We start from the raw sequence: 18,226 nt of genomic DNA, 5'->3' as shown, positions 1-18,226 counted from the left end.
GTCCTCCTGGTCCCGCTCAGTCTACACTGTCTCTCCTTCTTCACTCTATTCTGTTCCCACAATTTCAGCCTATATCCTGACGAATGCCAAATACCCTCACGCAGGGCCCTGCCTGGGCATGAGACCTGCTCCCTCACAGGACACCTGCATTCCAGTGTCTCAGAAGAGCCAGACTTGGTGCGTCTCCAAGTGGTTCACACCTCGCTCCTTCCACCTGGGATGGGGTTCTCTGCTGGTCTCTCCATCTCGATAAATGGCACCTCCACCTGAGTGCCACCTCAGCTCAAAACCTCAAGTTTACCCTGAACTCCTTTTGCTCTCTCTCAGCCTCAACGCACCACGTCCCTGGTCCTCCCTATACGTCCTCAGAGAAGAAACTCACACCCACCCTCCTTCTCTTCACCTTTGCTTCATGGCCCCAGTTGTCGCCCCTCAGTTCTGCACAGTCACCTTCCTGACAAATGCAACGATGACCCTTCTCCACCTCACAGCCCACGGGGTCCTTGATGATCCCACTGCCTCCCAGTGTCCCTGGCCTCTTCTCTGAGCGCTGCCCCCTCTCGCTTCCAGTGCCACACACTCCTACCAGATGGAGGTACGTGCAGGCTTGTCCTGTCCCCCAGGCAGCTCCCTCCACCCGGCTGAAGGCTCAGTTCTTCCAGAAGACCCTTGCAAAGCCCATGTAAAGGCTCTGTCCTCTGCCCTGGGCACTTTGTGTCACCTGACAGGGGACTGCTGGCTGTGTGTGCACCCCTCACTTCTCTGCACGAGACAGACAAGGGCAGGAAGGGCACACGGGAGAGCGAGCGAGCTGACGTCACAGGAAAACCAACTGTTTCCTTGTCTCCATCCTCCAGATCTATCTTCTCCAGACTGTTTTCTTACAATCTACCTTTCAGTGTTTGCAAAATGGAAATATCTATCCACTTGACTAACTGCAAAAATGTAACGTGTTTCAGTGCAGGGAGAGAGTCTGGCCTTGTAGTTAGATGAACCTGGCCCACAGCGTGCTCCATCACTAACTGGCTGTGTGACCTTGGTCAAGGTATAACATGTCCTGATGCTCGGTTTCTCTCATGGGATTGTAGTTAAACTAAGTAAACCAACCAGTGTTAAGTACCAGATGTTATCATAGGAATAAAGTGTTTATAGAAAGCTCTCAAGACCGGGTTCTAGTCCATGAGATCACGTATGAGTTAAATCCCAAGTTCCATGAAACTGTCATGATGGCATCCCCATTGGTACTTGATAAGAGGCGCAGGCCAATGAACAGATGGGTAAAAGTGGCAAAGCTGGGGGATACTTGGAAGATAAGGAGTCATTCCAGAGAAAAGAAACCCAGCACACACAGCAGTAGCTTTGCCCAACCTGCTGGGAAGAGCAAGAGGAGAGTGGCGAACCGGAAGAGACTCACCTTTGGTCTCACAGATCATCACATTGCTGAACTCACTCTCCCCTCCTTCGTTGAAGCACTGCATCTTAATGTCATAGGAGGTCTCTGGCTGGAGGTGGCTGATGGAATGCCAGTATCGATCCCCTGGGGGAGAGACCGAGAGAGTCAGTGGTGATTGTGCACGTGTTTGCTCGCTCCCCGCTGGAGGAGGCGTTCTGAGGCCCATGCACGGTCCTGTTGTGCCATCACCCTGGGAAGGAAGCATGAGGGCCTATGAACCCAATGACCCCAAGTACATCATGAAAGAGCCAACACCACGGGGCATGCTAGCCCAGGTTTTCTCCTTTCACCAGCTTCTGGCTCCCCTGACAACCGGGGCAACTACCTCACACGGGAAAAACCTCAAGGGTTTCTCACCTTCCACCATATCCTTCTTGTAGTCACTGTCGTTGTCACTGTCTGTGGGTCGGTAATAAATATAAAAGCCGTGGATTGGGGTGTTGTTGTTACTTGCTGGGATATACTGCAGGGAATAAAGAAGAAACAAGTTGACAATGGAGCACAGAAATCATCATGTGAGCAGAACCACTGGTGGATGGAAATATTACCCAGCCTAGAATTCACTGGGGACCCAGACAGACATTTCTGATGATCTCCAGGCTCTCTGGACAATGACATAGAGGTTACTCGTTATTTTACGTAGCCTAGGAGTCCCCAGCTTTTAGAGAAACAAACTGCCATTTCTTCAGAGTCCCCTCTGAAGCTTCCTGGGTATTGTGAGGGTGAGCCTCTCAGGCCCAATTCCCAGGAACACCTAAGGGGAGGTAGCTTAGGATGAGCCAAGGGAGAAAGGTGACTCCTTCCCGCCCACACTGCCGTCCACTTCTGTCCAGCACACAGCTTGGTCCTGTCACTCCACTGCCGGCTGCACCAGACCACTCACCATCCACTTGAGCATGATGGTGGTCTCGTTGACGGCATCAGTGAAGGTGATGTAAGGGCCTGCCACTGGCCTCTCGTACACTCGGCTGCTGTAGCCTGACACCACGTAGGGCCGGGAGGGGGCGCTGGGCTCGCTCTCCCCGAGCATGTTCAGAGCCCGGACTCGGAACTTGTAGGAGGTGCCTGGGGAGAGACACTCCCTGAACTGGGGGCCGGGAGACACCACCTGCCTCCTGCTAAGCCCATGCAGGCTGAAGACCTAGAGGGGTCTTCTGGGCAGTCTTTCCCCAAAAGCAAGCCCTAAAGGACTCCAGAACTCCCACCCTCATCAGAAAAGAGCCTGGAGGTGGTTTGGGACTATTTATGGAAAGAGGGAGGCAGAGGGGGCTGAGGTAACATGACCAAGAATGGCCACGAGAGCCTGGTGGTGGGTGGGGGAAAAACAGAGAGAAGACCCTCCAAAACTTCCCTTCTCCTCCAGGGAGCTGGCGGCCGCCAGGGGACAGAGGGCAGTTGGCCAGGGCCCTACCTTTCTCTAGGCCTGTGATCTCCACCGAGAGCCGGGAGGGAGGGATGGCACTGGTGGCTAGAATCCAGTCCCCCACTTTCTTCAGCTTCTTGTACTCCACACGGAAGGACTGGATGGGGAAGCCACCATTCCCACGGGGAATCCAGGTCACATACACTGAAGTCTCAGAGGCCATGGAGATAGTGGGCCTGTCTGGAGCTTCTGGAGCTGGAGGAGACCATCCACGTGGCAGGAAGGAAGCGGGAGGGAGGAAGTGATGAGAGGGTGGTGGTAATGTGACTAGACTTGGCCTGTTCCTGACGGGAGCCAACCCCACCCCACAGCCCTCTACCCTGGTGGGAAGGGAGCCAGCCCCACTCCACAGCCCTGCACCCCTGCTGGCCGCATCAGATCCCTGGGCTCCCTGGGTCACTGTCTAGGGAGGAGCTCTTGAAAAGTTCCAATCCATTATCTCTTCCTGTGGTCAACCGCGGAGAGGCCAGGAGTAGGTCACAAGGACTCCCAGGCCCCACTCACTGCAGCAGTGAGCCTTCTGAGGCAGTGGCCCTGGGTCCCATCCTGATACTCGCCGCCCCACCCGCAGGGCTGCTGGGGGCTTACGGGACAGGCGGCCATGGTCCGGCTGGCTGCTGCTCTGGGGGCCAGCTCCAGGGTCATCTCTCTGGATCTGCTGTTCCTTGCTGGCCACAATTTCAGGTTTGGGCCGTCGTCCTGGGTAGAAATGGGTTGAGATCAGCACAAGAGAGAATGTGCGTTAGGGCTCTCCTTCCATAGTCTTTTCTGCCTGAAAAGACTGTCAGACCAGGGTGTCTGACAAGACCATGCAGATAACAGAGGGCATTAGAAGCGTGGTCTGATTTTTAGCTCCATCTGATGGGCATGGAATTGCATGTGGTCCCCAAGTGTGAAGGGGGCAAAGGAATGCCAGAGGCCAGCTAGTACCTCTCCTGACGGGAGGTGGGACCGCAGCCTCGACAGGGCACACAGACCACAGGGAGGCAGAAGCCAGAAGGAAGATAAAGTTCAAGGTGAACAGCTGGAGCAAGGTGAACAGGGCTTCCATCTGACCTTGTAGGACTGCTCAGGCCCACGGAGACCCTAAGCCAGGGAATACTGGACCCTTACCAGTTCGGAAGGTGACCATGGCCGTCTGGCCTTCGCCTGCACAGTTGTAGGCCGCCATCTCCACCTCATACAAGCTCCCAGGGTCTAGTCTGGTGAGGGTCAGGCGGTGTTGGCTGGCTGGAATGCCCGAGATGGTCCAGTCATCAGAGGAGTTGGTGACCTGCTAGAGAAGGTGGCTGGTATAAGGACCAGCCTCTTGCATGGAACTACAAGTGGCCATGGTTTACAAGGAAAGCAGAATTGAGCCCAAGAGGGCAGAAGAAAGGGAGGGAGACAGGCAGATTGGCGGGGAAATTGGCCCTACCGAAGGCAGACTGGTCCTGCAAGCCCAGGACATTGTCCTTGCTGGGCCAGGAAAGCCAGGCTCCTGAATCCCTCATCTAATGACCTCATGAAAGAAAACTCAGTGGGGAGGGGCAAAATGCCCAACTGACACTACTCAGAGTTTCTCCAAAGGCCTCTCCCTCTTTCTAAAAACATCCCCATTTAACTTCTTTCTCCTTGATCTGCTGAAACCAAACAGTACCCTCATATTCTAATGAGATGACAATGAGAATGATAAAAATAGCACCAGTGGAAATGGCCACATTTGCTGAGTGCTTGGATGTGCTGGGGCTTCCCTGGTGGCTCAGATGGTAAAGAATCTGCCTGCAATGTGGGAAACCTGTGTTCAGTCCTTGGATTGGGATGATCCCCTGGAGAAGGGAATGGCAACCCACTCTGGTATTCTTGCCTGGAGAATCCCCGTGGACAGAGGAGCCTGGTGGGCTACGATCCAAGGGGCTGCAAAGAGTCAGAAATGACTGAGTGACTAACACTAACTTCTATGTGCTACAAGACATAGTTACATGCACCAAAAAGCACTTCCATGACAGCAGTCCAAGAGATGGGTGTTAATACCATTCCCACCTCACAAGTAGGGAGGCTAAGGCTTAGAGGGACAAGTGACTTGCCTAAGACCACATCACTAGTGAGTGCAGAAATACTGGCTTGACTCCAGAAAACAAGCTCATAAACATCACCTACCCTAGAAAGAAAGTCTGGGAGCTAGAAAGTCCTGGGTTCAAATCCGAGCTGTGTCTCTTACCACACACAGATTACCAGCTGGGTGAAACCCTGAGCAATTTCCCTAATCTTCCCGACCCCTAAGCTTTTCATTCCTAAAATGAAGCAAGTTAAATCTCTCAGCCTATTCTGAAGATTAAACCTGATGACTCACTGAAGCTGGCACACAGTAGGTTCTCAACAAGTACCTGTCCTCCCCTTCCTCCCTCAGTGAGGACTTCAACCCTCTTTTTTTCCTACTCCTGCCCTCAGGCCTAGATCAGAACTTAAATACCATGGATGAACCATAACCATCACAGATTACTCTTGAATGGCTTCAATTTCCTAGCTCTGTAAAGAAAAAAAATCAAGGAGCTCCAGACTTCCGGATAGGCGTTGCCAAGAGGCTGTTTCCCCCTCCCCCACCCCACCTTTGAGGACACAGCCTTCCCGCCAACTGTGCACATCTCCAAGAGCCTGCTGGGGCCTGAAGCTTTGGTCTGCTGAAGGAATTACACAGCTGGTAGGAAAAGCTCTTACCCCCAAGCAGAATATTCCAAAGTAGAACAAAACCTACTATTCAAAGGCCAGGGATGGTCTGGGCTCATTCATGTCAGGCTTCCAGGATTTGTTCCAAGGGGAGAAGTTTTTACAAACTGAAAATCCCCAATGGTGCTGGAAACCCAAACACAGTAGCCCAGGGTCTGCAGATGCACCAGGAAATGAAAACTGGCTTCATGCATGTGAAAAAGTGAAAATGAGATGAATGACTCCCAGGCTCCAGCAAGAGAGGGGGGCTGAAAAAATACAACCCAAAGGCTGATTTTTGCTTTCAAAGTCCTTTCCTGTGTGATGATCTTTATGACAAGTTAGTCCCTCAAGAATGAAACTGCTTTCAAAACATAACTGTGCCTTGGCAAAGTCCACCTAACAGTTCCAAGTGCCCCACAGGCCAGATCCCCACAGCAGCCAGGCCCAGCGGGGCCCTGTCCTCCCACTTCCCCTGCGCCCCTTCTCCCTCGGCCTCCCAGTGCTGGCCTCACTTCACTGGGCTCAGAAATGAAAATAAGAAATGGAACGGCAATTAGTCACTGTCACGCACACTGAGAGGGTGAATGCAGCCTCAGCCTGGTGTTTCCGGATCACCTCGTGTGGCCTCTGCCAGCCTGCCTCTTGGGGAGGCGGTTTTACGGCCACCTATTGGCCCGAAAAATATTATTCTTGCTGTCATGCTGGTTCTTGTCTCCTGGGGACCATGAGCATTTGGCCTGCCCTGATCTTTGTCTCAAACTCTGCGATAGAGGTGTCCAGTTACATAGGGAAATAAGGATTAGGACCATAACCTGGGCTCAACAATACTGCTTTTTGTTAAAAACTCACCCACCCCCTCTGCTAGCTGCCTATGAGGAGGCCAGCAGGCCAAGGGTTAATGAGAAACTGCCTCCTCTCACCCCCACCTAGGAGGCGGCTTGACCACAGGTGTCTCTGTGGACGGGTCTGACCAGAGGTCTCCGAGAGAGCATGGAAAGGGTGAGAAGAGAGCGCTGGAGCTGCCGGGGCCCAGAGCAGGAGCCCAGCTTCTGCAGAGCCTGCACTGTTCCCTGGGCAAAGCTGGTTTCCTTTGGTTTTGGAGAGGGAGGAAAGTTGATAAATGTTTTCAGTTCCACAGTCATATATCTTCCATATTTTCTACCAAGTGCAACTAGCACTTTTATAAGCAACAAATAAATGCATAATAAAATCTAGCATTTATGATACATTAAAAAGTGAAAGTGAAGTCGCTCAGTCCTCTCCGACCCTTTGCGACGCCATGGACTGTAGCCTACCAGGCTCCTCAGTCCACGGAATTTTCCAGGCAAGAGTACTGAAGTGGGTTGCCATTTCGTTCTCCAGGGGATCTTCGCAACGAGGGATCGAACCCTGGTCTCCCGCGTTGCAGGCAGACGCTTTACTGTCTGAGCCACCAGGGAAGCCCTGCTTATCAAATAAGATTTTTAAAAACCCTTTAAGAACAATAGTTTTCTACTGTCTAATGGCCTTGGGCCTCCCTGGTGGTTCATATGGTAAAGAATCCACCTTCAATGCAGGAAACCCGGGTTTGATCCCTGGGTCAGGAAGATCCCTTGGAGAAGGAAATGGCAACCTGCTCCAGTATTCTTGCCTGGGGAAATCCTACAGACAGAGGAGGCTACCGTCCATGGGGTTGCAAAGAATCAGACATGACTGAGGGACTAATACTGTCACACTTTTCAATGGCCTTAGGAAGAAAACAGCATGCGCCTGGGATAAACAGAAATGTTTCCAGGATATTTTCTTAAAGGAAACGTCCTTCTCCCCTGGGAGCAGCAGGTGAGCGTGTAAGCCCTGAACGAGGGTGGCAGCCTGGGGGCCCCGTCCTGTCTCAGAGGGCACAGTGTTTAAGAGGACAGGCGGGCCCAGTTCTGTCCCTGATCCAATCAGACCCAGAGATTCCCTCCTTGACAGTCCCCAAAACATCTACCTGGACAGACTTCCTTCTGTCAACGAGAAATAGCTGAGGTCTGAACAACAAGATGTGTTTTTTAGCTCAAATCCTTGCTTGCCAAACCTGAGCTGTAAGGAGTCCTGAGAACTGAGGCAGCATTTTGTAGCCCTCAGAGAAAACACTTGTCCATAAATATTTGTTTTCCTGGCTCTAAAGCTAGCTTGCCATGCCAGAGTTCCTGCAGGTATGTACCCAGCAGAGCTTACTTAGATTAAACAACGAAACATCAACAACAAATGGCACAGGAGGCGGGGGGATGGTCAACAGGAAGTCTATGAACTCTCCTTGGGACTGGAAGCTGTTTGGTGGGCCTCAGACCTAGAGGCACACCCATGGCTTTTTCTTGAGCCTCTTAGGGCCCCAACACCCAACTCACAGCCAGCTTCCTGGGAGGTGGTAGGAAAGTACACTGGAGAGCACAAAGGTTGGGATCAGCCTTGGAGATCACCTGAAAGCTTCAGGAGTCCAGTGGGAGATGGGCAGGGTGCAGATACCCCAGCCAGCCTCACAGTGAGGTGGCCGCAATACCCGACGTCATACCTTGCGGTGTTTCACCACGTAGTAGAGGACCGGTGCCCGGCTGCTGCCCTCATGCCGAGGCCGCCACACCAGCTCGTACGAGTCAGTCTTGGACGTGCGGGGCGAGCTGAGGATGATGGGCGCCTCGGCGGGGGCCACTGGCCCCTGATCCCCGGGGCACTGTGGGGAGGCTGGCTGCTCTGATGCCTGGGGCCTCAATAGCCCTGGGTGGCCCTTGGGCATCTGGTCGGGGCCGCCAGGTCTGGAGGGCGGCACTGGAGGTGTGACAGTGGCTGACTGAGCATCCCACCATGGTCTCAGGGTGGTGCCTGGAAGACGAGCAGGAGGGAGAAGTTAAGGAGAAGCAGTTAGTCCCCTGGCCACTCGCTCAGCTGTCCCCCCACAGAGTAAACAGGCAGAGAAATCAGAGGGAAGAGCTGCTTGGGCAAGAAGAGCCCTGGGCTGGGCACCTGAAGGGACATCAGTCCCCTCAATACTCTGCCGGGCTCTGTGGGGACAGAGGGCTGTGCCCCTGCCTGCCAGGGTGGAAAGGCAGCCTGAGGGCCCCTCCCAGGCTTCCTGCCACCAGCCTGTTTTCCTGCATTCACGTGTGTCTTAGCTGAACTCTCTCAATTTGCTCTCAAGGTGCTAGGAGCCCTTTCTCATATCTGTGAGTGCGTGTGTTGGGGGTAGTATGGGGACATGTCCCCCCTTACTGGGGGATCTGTACCATAGCACAGTGTGGGCCTCTTCCGGCTCCACTGCGGGGACCTGGAGATGTGAGCTGTGAATGTAAATGTGTCTGAGACTCTCAGAGGCAGGAGGGGCCTCACTCCCTTCAGGAAGGGTCCACGGACTGTGCCAACGCTAGTTTCTGTGGAGCCCTATGCCAAGATCACATGTGAAGCCCTGTACCAAGTTCACAAGATAAAAATCTCTGGAACTGACGAAGCTCCATAGCAACTGTTGCCGTGGGCCTCTGGATCTAAACCCGCCAGTTCCCTGACCTCATATTAGGTAAAATACCCTCCCTACTATCCATCCTATAGCATCCTAACCAATCACCTAATGCCACCATTGCAGTAGGAATTTTCTCTGTCTTGAGGCTATAAAAGTTGACTACTAGCCTGTGAAAGGCTTTGGCTGTCCCTTGAGCCAGCCCACTGTTCTAACAGCATCTCCCACTCTAGTAAACTTTAGTCTCTTCTATTTCTGCCTCATGTCCAGAAATTCTTTTCCAACCTGCACACGGACCATGACAGTTTTTATTACCTGACCTCCTGCACTAAAGGAGGTTGGCTCCTGATAATGCTGACTCAGCGTTATTCCTGGTTGTATTTTTCTCCAGTTGATTCTTCAGTAAGTTTTATTTCCTTCCCAGGAAAGTTCTTGAGGGCAGGGTCTTTATTACATTTCTCTGCATCCCCCACATTGCCTAGACCAGTGCTGAGCAAACAGCAGCTCAATCTATACAGACCAGAACACACTAGCCTGTTACTTACATGGAGATGCTTGGTCTTTGCTGAGCAATTATTAAAATTATGATCTATGCATATGTCAACTGAAATGAATCAAGCTAAGAAATACAGACATGCTTTGCTTTGTGTTAGAACAGTGGTTGTCAAACTGGGTTCTACAGAACTCTAGGAACTCAAGAGATTCTGAAAACTAAAAGTTTTTTTTTTTAAATACAGTATTTAAATGGGTGATTTGCACTGCTGAAAATCTGCACTTCTGACTTATTAGTAAGTTAATGTAAATTTGAACTTAACTGTGTTAGTTGCTCAGTCATGTCCAACTCTGTGACAATGACTGAGCAACTAACATTATTAGTTGTGAGTTCAAATTTATATTAACTTACTAACAAGTCAGAAGTGCACATTTTCAGTAGTACAAATGAACCATTTATATATTATATTTAAAGCCATTTTTATTTATTGTACACAGGGGTTTTAAGTTGGATTTCTTGAAGTTCTGTAAATGTTCAGCTGGTGTCCCAGTGCCTTGGATTGCACTCACCTGGCCTGGCGGTCTTTAGCTGGACCACAGCGTGGGCGCTCCCAACCTCATTCTCGGCCATGCACTGGTAGACGCCTTCATCCTCGGGCCCCATGCTGACCACCCGCAGGGCGCGATGGGACAGTCGGAGGCGCTGGCTGGAGGTGAGGGGCACAGCATTCCTCAGCCACAGCACTGAGGGCGGGGGGTTCCCACGCACCTCACAGGTGAGCTTGGCGCTCTGGCCCCAAGGAATGACCAGCTGGGACAGCTCCATGGTGACCTCGGGGGGTTCTGCCAAGAAACCAGAGCAGAGGTAAGGAAGGCAGAGTCCTTCAACCCAGGCCCAGACAGGCTGGGGAGAGGACTGCTGTGGGGAAAGCCTCGCTCCTTCCCTATGACACTTGTAGAGGAGAGGAAAGGCCCCACATCTCCTCCATCAGAGTCATAGCTGGGAAGGACTGTCAGCCCCTACATCCTGGTCCCTGGGAGCCAAGGCCTCTTACGCTTTCAGTTCTTCCCCACTCACTCACTTGGCATGTGATCTCTCAAAAGGCACGTAACCCTGTCTGAACCTTGCTTATGAGCTTCTAGCGAGGCTATGCAGATAAGAGATGGCCAAGGAAAAGGAGGTCTGTAGGAGGCACTCACCGAACACCTGGACGTTGTAGAGGATGACTGCGGCCCCGGGCTCCCCAACCCCATTGTCGGCCATGCAGCGGTAGGTCCCCGAGTCCTCCTCACTGGTGGTGTCAATGAGGAGGTTGCTCAACAGGAAGCGTGTCTTGTTGTAGCTGGCAACACTGGAGCCATCCTTGGCCCAGGTAACCCTTGGGGGTGGGATCCCACTGGCCACACACTCCAGGATGAGACTCTGGCCTTTGGTGACAACGATGGTCTGGGCCTCTGGTGGGTAGATGATGCGGGCAGCCTCGGCAGTGGAGCCTGGAAGAGCAAAGAGAGAAAGGACCGTGTGTGGGACCAGGATAGGGTACAGAGGATCCCCTCCACCCTGCTTCAGGTAGCCCAACCCCAGGATGCAGCCTGGAGGGTTGGAATTGGAATCAAACAACCTGGTGGGGAGCATCCTGCTGGGCTGAGTGGGATAGATCTTTAAAGCTATGGTTTGTGTGTGTGCTAAGTTGCTTCAGTTGTGTCTGACTCTTTGCAACCCTATGGACTACAGCCCACCAGGCTCCTCATTCCATGGGATTCTCCAGGCAAGAATACTGGAGTGGTTTATCATGCTCTCCTCCAGAGGATCTTCCTGACCCAGGGTCTCCTACACTGGCAGACAGGTTCTTTACCAGTAGTGCCACCAGGGAAACACTTTCTGGTTTAAAGATACACATTTCTCATATCCAAAAGCTGGTCAAGTATTTCATCAGGCGCTCAGCTGAGGAGGCAGAGAGCTTTATCTAATATGAGGTAGAAACTGCATAGAACTGATGGAGAGGAGTGCTGCTCTCCTACACGGGACCTTCCTCAGAACCCCACAAAAAGCACACTCTGTGTGATATTTCTTTATGCACCAACCAAAGGCAGCTTCAGTGTTTGTTAAGATCTGAAACTTACACAGTTGGGAGTCTGTCTTGAAGAAAAACACAGTATTACAGATACAAAATTAGGTGAGCAAGGACCCATTGAAGTTTTGCTTCATTAGCTTCATGGTAAATCTGCCACTGGTGCCAATTCTAAACTCTAACTCCACATAAGATGTCACTCTACTGAACACACGGGAACCTGGAAAAGTGCCTGCCGCACAGGACTCGCTCAGCCAAGGCAGCCATCGTTCTCACAGAAATGGAGAGTGACATGGGCCTCCAGGGACTGTCCCCAGAGAGAGATGCTGGGCGCTTCTGTAGTGCACACAGAGGAATGCAAAGCACTCCTGGTGGCCTCACACAGGTACAAACGCTCCTGTCATTTGTCCTGCCCCAGAACACACAGTCCAACCCGTCCCCCTCCCCTGAAAGTACCAACTTTCAGGGGAGGAAAGCTCTCAAAAGGCAGGAGTCAGACAACGTCCCTCACGTGGTGCTGACACGACCAGTGAGCGTGGCCACTCCCGGACCCTTGACAAGCCCGAGGGCCACATGCAGAGAGAGGCTGGCTGAAGGAGAGACCTCCCACCGCCGCTGAATCCCCGAGTCCCGGATGTCCCACCAGCCGCTCCCGCCCCCATCCGCGAGACCCGCCTCTTACGGCGCACGCGCAGCCTGTCGCTGGAGCCTGAGGTCTTCACTTCCTGCGTCACCGGGTTGTAGGCGGCGCACTTGTACATCCCCTCGTCCTCCTGGCTGGCGTTCACTATCTGGAGGTTCCCCGACGGCATGATCAGGTAGTTATCTGAGGAGAGGACAGGGCAGAGGGGCAGGGCGTGAGTGTGGGCCCAGAAGAGTGCAGCCTGCAGCTCCCGCAAAGGTTCGGGGCAGGTAGGGCAGAAGCCAGGAGCTGACCCGAGTCCCAAGTCCAAACTGAAACCGCTACTCTCCCCATGAAACCTCACACCAAGTGGTACAGACGTGGCAGGAGTGCCACCACACAACCAGCTAACAAACTGGCCGGCTGACACCCCACCACCACCCTGAGTTTGTACATAGGCCTGTGGAGGAGCATTTCTTATTTTCAAGGGTGCTCAAGAAGCACAGAAAGCAAGCAGGATTTGGGATCTGCCAAACACTGTGTGATCTTGGGCAGGTTAATTAACCTCTCAGATCATGTTTCTTCACTTGTAAGATGGCATGATATATGCTGCCTCAGAGACTTTTGTTAGGACCGAGAGGCCATGTTGCATAACACAGGAGATGAGCTGATCATTCCTCCAAGCCACCAGGAAGGAGGGAATTGCCTTCAGAATTTCCCATCAGTCTTTATCACGGTCACAACTCTGAGCCATCTCACTGCTGAACTTCTACAGCTAAGGAGGAATATTTTAATCCCCAACCCTAGCCCTCTCCATGAATACCATGGAAGTCCTTCCCTTGGCATTACTGGCCTGCTAGGCTCTGTCTGCTTTTGCATTGAGGTGTCACGGGGTGGGGTCCCAGGGCTGAGTTCAGCTTCTATCCGCAGGGGACAGATTCATAGTATCTGCACACCTGGCAACTAGGATAGTGTTTGACTTCCTGACAGGCAAAGCACTGGTCATCAGCTCTGAGCTTTCTGGTGGCCTGCCCTTGGCCATCTGGATGTCCCTGCAATCTGGCTCGTTGAGTCTGGTGCCTGCCTGTCACTGGGCTGCCCCAGGTGTGAGCTGCTTAAGCAAATGCCAAATAGGATGGAAAAAGCCCTTGATTCTTGTGGGATGGGCAGGCCTCCTCCAGGGGCCACTGCCAGGGGCAGTAGACATTCATACTCTAATCTCTTGGTTATTTCTGAGTGGCAGGATTAGACTTTTGATCTTTTAAAAAATACTTTTTGTATTTTCTAAAGTAAACATATAACCATAAAGTTTCATAACCAGAAAGTTAACAAAAATATTTAAAAATCTCTAGGGCATTTTAAAAGGTATACATTTTGAGGTGTAGGGTCCAGCCACAGGGTCTATTTGGCCTTAAGTGCAGGTCATCTGTGGGAGGAAGTGCCCTGTGGGCACTCTGCGGATGAACACTCAATCTCCCCTGGACCAGCTGTCATGCCCACTGTGGCCTGAGCAGGAAGCTGTGATGGCTGCAACACCAGGAAGACAGGGAGAGGGAAAACCTCAGATTCCACTAGAGAGACTGCTGTACTGTGCAGGGAAGAGCCCCGCCTCCCACCAGGGAGCCCTCAGCTCTAGGAACATCTGGCTCATCGGGCAGCCTTCCAGTGCGTGCCTGGTGGCAGGAAGATGGCACGGGGAGGGACTGGAACTCCGAGCTGAGAGCTCTGATTCAGTGGCAACAGCTCAGCAACATCTGGCAGGGCCTCAAAGGATGAGGAGATTCTGAGGCCCTTCAGTATCCTGTAGAGCTGCATCTTAGGATAGCAGATGGCTGAGCAGCATGGGGAAGGTGCTGTGGGGCATTGACAGGGTTTGGGAGGCACTGTAGAGGCACCAACTTCCTTCCTGGCCCCAACCTCCAGGTTCCTGCTTGTTTACTCACCCCGGGAGGCCTCCAGCCACTCCTGTTTGACACTGTACCGGACCTGGGCTTTAGGGTGGCTCTCGGGAAGGTGGCAGGCGATGACCGCTGTGTTCCCCTCATCAACTTCAATCACATGCTGCACATCTAACTTGAAGTCCTGGAGATCTGTGGAGAGAAGAAAAGGGGCTGGTTGGGCCTAGATGGAAGACAGAGATGACCAGTGCGCTGTTTCAGGCTGGGCTTGTGCCTCAGTGTCTTTAGTCACAATTGACAGCTGCAAGAACCTCACACGCTGAGGGGTCCTCTGGGGGTGCTCTGAGTCCTTCCTCCAGCCGTTTGTGGTCTAGAGTTTACAGGAGGGAATGTGTGGCTTGCATCACTTCATGTGAGTACAACTGGGTGTATATAAGCTGCCGGTGGGTGAGTGTAGAGAATTCCATCAAATGGTGCCTGTGACACAGACCAGCCTCTTCTCTTATATTGACCTAAGTAAGGCAGCAAGGGGCCTAGGCCCATTGGCCCCACTGAACCTGGCTAGAAATGGGTCATGGTCAAGGCACAAATGTCCTGGCACAGCTCATGGAGACTGAAAGGAACAATGACAGAGAATGCTTATGTCTTTTTTCCAGTTAAGTCAAGAATAGCCTTCTAATCCGATATCCACATCAAAAAGTGAAAGGCCTGAGATTCTGCTTGATAGCCAACCATAGTTACAACCAGAAGGCTGATTCCTGCTATGCACAGCTATGCGGTCCTCCCCCAGTATCCTTGGGGATTGGTTCCAGGTGCCCCAGTGGCTACTAAAATGGAGATACTCAAGTCCCTTATATAAAATCGTGTTGTACCGTGCTTATAGTCTACACCTATAGGAAAGCCTGCGTAACCTCGGGTTTCCCATCCGCAGAAACAAAGAGCCAACAGTAAGTCGTATCATGGCTAATTCAGTCTTTGGGCTGGGGATGGAGATTGTGGGTACCCAAAGGGTTTTCTAAGGCAGAGAGGAATGTCTCCAGTGGGGTTTAATGGCAGTGGAATGCGGGGGAACCGAGGTCCTGACACCAGGCTGCAGTCTCTTCTAACTTGCCGTGGTGGCAGGAAGATGGGATTTAAACTGGATTGGATGGAGATCCATCTGGAACAAAAGCAGGATATTTCCCAAACAATCCAACAGCCCACACAACAAAACTCTCTTTGTTTGAAGCCAAATCACTGATGTCCCTGAACAAAATGGGCTATTTGTGCAACAAAACCACATGCCAAATTCGGTTTTCAGGACTGTAGCTGAATTTAATTTAAGAGAGGAAATAAAACTAATAGAGAATAAGATAAGAGAGAGGAAAATATTTACCCAGACACTCTCCCCACAAAGGTGCTTAGAAAGCCCTGGAGGCACCCTCTCTGAGTGCTGACCACACCACATTCTACTCAGCTCCTGAGAACTGATACCATCACAGTGTAACTGCAGTTCACAGCAAGACTCCACCTGCCTGTGTGGTTCGTTCCCAGACAAGGCAACAGCAGCAGTTGGGAGTCAGGTTTCTCACAGAAGACATGAGGTAATTACCAAAAACAAACTACTGTCACCAAGGAGAGCCCTGTGATCATGGCACTCAGTGAGGTCAGGAGGTTTCCCACTTAACGCAACTTTCTAGAAGCTCTTAGTCAAGTCGAGCCAGAGCAGCACAGGAAAAAGCCCTTTTATTTCTATGAAAGGATCATTGTCCCTTTGATTCCAATATTTAACTGTGAACTTTTTAGGGTCAGGGACCAAGTGTTGTTATCTTGTCCTCTGGCCTAAGTAGATGCTCAGTGAATGCTAGATGACCAAATGAATGACTATCTTGGAGCTGGGCCCCTCCAGTCAGGTACAAGATGCCCATGCATGTTATTTGTGAACTCAGATTTTGTAGTTGAGCTGGGTTGACATTATGAGCTCAAGGGCTTAGCACAACAAATTTTCCATCAACTCTTTATCCAAGTGTGGCCAATCTTTATCTAAGTGTGGATATTTTGAAAACAGAATATTTCTTGAGTGTTTACTTCCAGGGTCACAGGAAAGAGGTAAAACAGGTCTAATAAATGTGAAATAAGGAATACATGTTGTTAGGATAAATGGCAGCATAGAAGACCTTGAGCTCACCTCCTCCCACAAAAATACCAAAATCACACCTAACCACTGAACAACCATCAGTAAAAAAGTCTGGAACCTAACAAAAAAGATACTCTACATTCAAACACAAAGAAATCACTACAAGATGGTAGGAGGGGCACACTTGAGATATAATCGAATCCCATATCCCCAGGGTGGGTGACCCACAAACTGGAGAATTATTATGTCAAAGAAATTCTCCTATAGGAGTGACAGTAGAGTGCTGAGGTCATGGCAGGCACCCCAGCTTGGGAGGTCTGGTATGACGAGCAGGAGCCCCCAGAGCATTTGGCCTTGAAGGCCCGTGGGGCTTGATCGCAGGAGTACCATAGGACTGGGGGAAATCGAGATCCATTCTTGGAGGATGCATACAAGGTCTCATGCATACCAGGACCCAGGGCAAAAGTAGTGACTTCACAGGACCCTGGCCCAAATCTACCTGCTGGTCTTAGAGGGTTTTCCGGGGATGCAGGGGCTGGCTATGGCTCTCTCTTAGGACATAAAAGCTGGTGGCGAACATATCCAGGAGTACTCACCTGAAGGCTGACATCTTGTTGGGATATTAAAACTGGGCCCTGACCCCACCCAACACTTGTAGGCTCCAGTGCTGGGGTACCTCACACCAAACAACTAACAGGCAGGCCTAAAGACTTCCTGAGAGGCTTCCCCGGTGGTCCAATGGTTAAGAATCCACCTTGCAATGCAAGGGACGCGGGTTAGATCCCTGGTTGGGGAATTAAGATCCCACATGCCTCAGAGCAACTACTGAGCCTGTGCCGCACAGAGTCTGTGCACTGCGTGGTCCCATATGACTCAACGAAGATCCTATGCACTGCAACTAAGACCTGATGCAGCCAAATAAATAAATGTTTGAAAATAAAGACTTCCTGAGCACACACCACCTTTAAATATGGTCCTGACCCCCAGAGGGCCAAGACCCAATTCCACCCACCAGTAGACAGGCACCAGCCCCTCCCACCAGGAAGCCTGCAGAAGCCTCTAGCCCAAAGTCACACACTGGGAGGGCAGACACCAGAAAGCAAGAAAAATAAAATCACACAGCCTGTGGAACTGAGTCTGCAAACACAGGTCAGAACCTCCCCTGGGACCTGCTGGTCCCTGGCCATAGGGAGTGTACATAGGTCCCTTGCAAGAGGGAGTGTAAGGCTGAGATACACAGGAATCCCCTATAGAGGGCCACTTCTCCAAGGTTGAGAGACATAACTAACCTTCCACATACATACAAATACAGATACAAAATGCCACGACAGGAATATGTTCCAGAGAAGGAACAAGACAAAACCCAAGAACACATGAGTGACGTGGAGACAGGCAATCTACCAAGAAAGAGTTCAGAGCAATGACTCTAAAGATGATCCAAGAACTTGAGGAAAGAATGGATGAGAAGTTACAAGATGCTTTTTAACAAAGAATAAGAAAGTATAAAGCACAACCAGAGTTGAATACGATAACTGAAATGAAAATAACACTAGAAGAAATACATGCTATTCACCAAGTAGTGTGGTAAAAATGACAGAATGCATAGTTCATCTCTATAGACCCATTTCACTTTCCAGGCTGAACACAGGCGGTTCCTGTGGGTCAAGGTGAGATCTCTCGTGGATCCCTTCCTTTGGGTGGGTGTGGAGCCTTCTGGGTTTTTAAGGAATCATCTCATGATTATTTAATTTTATGTTGGTGATGGTAGTTTACTGTCTTAAGTCATGTCTGACTCATGCGACCCCATGGACTGTAGCCTGCTAGGCTCCTCTGTCTATGGGATTCTCCATGGACAGAATATTGGAGTGGGTTGCCATTTCCTTCTCCAGGGGATCTTCCCGACCCAGGAATTGAACTCGGGTCCCCTGCACTGCAGGCAGATTCTTTACCAACTGAGCTATGAGGGAAGCTGTGTTGATGATATCCAATCCTA

The 18,226-nt window shown here is 51.3% G+C and overlaps 1 protein-coding gene across 10 annotated transcripts in view; it reads right to left on the bottom strand.

Moving 5' to 3' along the window:
* Nucleotides 1–18,226, bottom strand: part of BOC (BOC cell adhesion associated, oncogene regulated) — a 78,250-nt gene that overhangs the window by 4,408 nt on the left and 55,616 nt on the right. For 9 of the 10 annotated variants that reach the window (XM_027521442.1, XM_027521519.1, XM_027521199.1 and 6 more), the window contains 11 exons: nt 14,163–14,309; nt 12,280–12,423; nt 10,726–11,019; nt 10,096–10,368; nt 8,098–8,405; nt 3,990–4,152; nt 3,465–3,575; nt 2,865–3,071; nt 2,337–2,518; nt 1,811–1,916; nt 1,415–1,537 (listed from right to left, as the gene is read on the bottom strand). In XM_027521442.1, the coding sequence (XP_027377243.1) occupies nt 1,415–1,537; nt 1,811–1,916; nt 2,337–2,518; nt 2,865–3,071; nt 3,465–3,575; nt 3,990–4,152; nt 8,098–8,405; nt 10,096–10,368; nt 10,726–11,019; nt 12,280–12,423; nt 14,163–14,309 (2,058 nt within the window). The remainder of the gene's footprint in view (nt 1–1,414; nt 1,538–1,810; nt 1,917–2,336; nt 2,519–2,864; nt 3,072–3,464; nt 3,576–3,989; nt 4,153–8,097; nt 8,406–10,095; nt 10,369–10,725; nt 11,020–12,279; nt 12,424–14,162; nt 14,310–18,226) is intronic. The other variant, XM_027521600.1, reaches the window with a different exon arrangement.

Source organism: Bos indicus x Bos taurus, chromosome 1 (assembly GCF_003369695.1).
Source record: "Bos indicus x Bos taurus breed Angus x Brahman F1 hybrid chromosome 1, Bos_hybrid_MaternalHap_v2.0, whole genome shotgun sequence".
NCBI lineage: Eukaryota > Metazoa > Chordata > Mammalia > Artiodactyla > Bovidae > Bos > Bos indicus x Bos taurus.
Note: the sequence above shows the minus strand (reverse complement) of the source record. Positions and strands in the feature narration are given on the sequence as shown.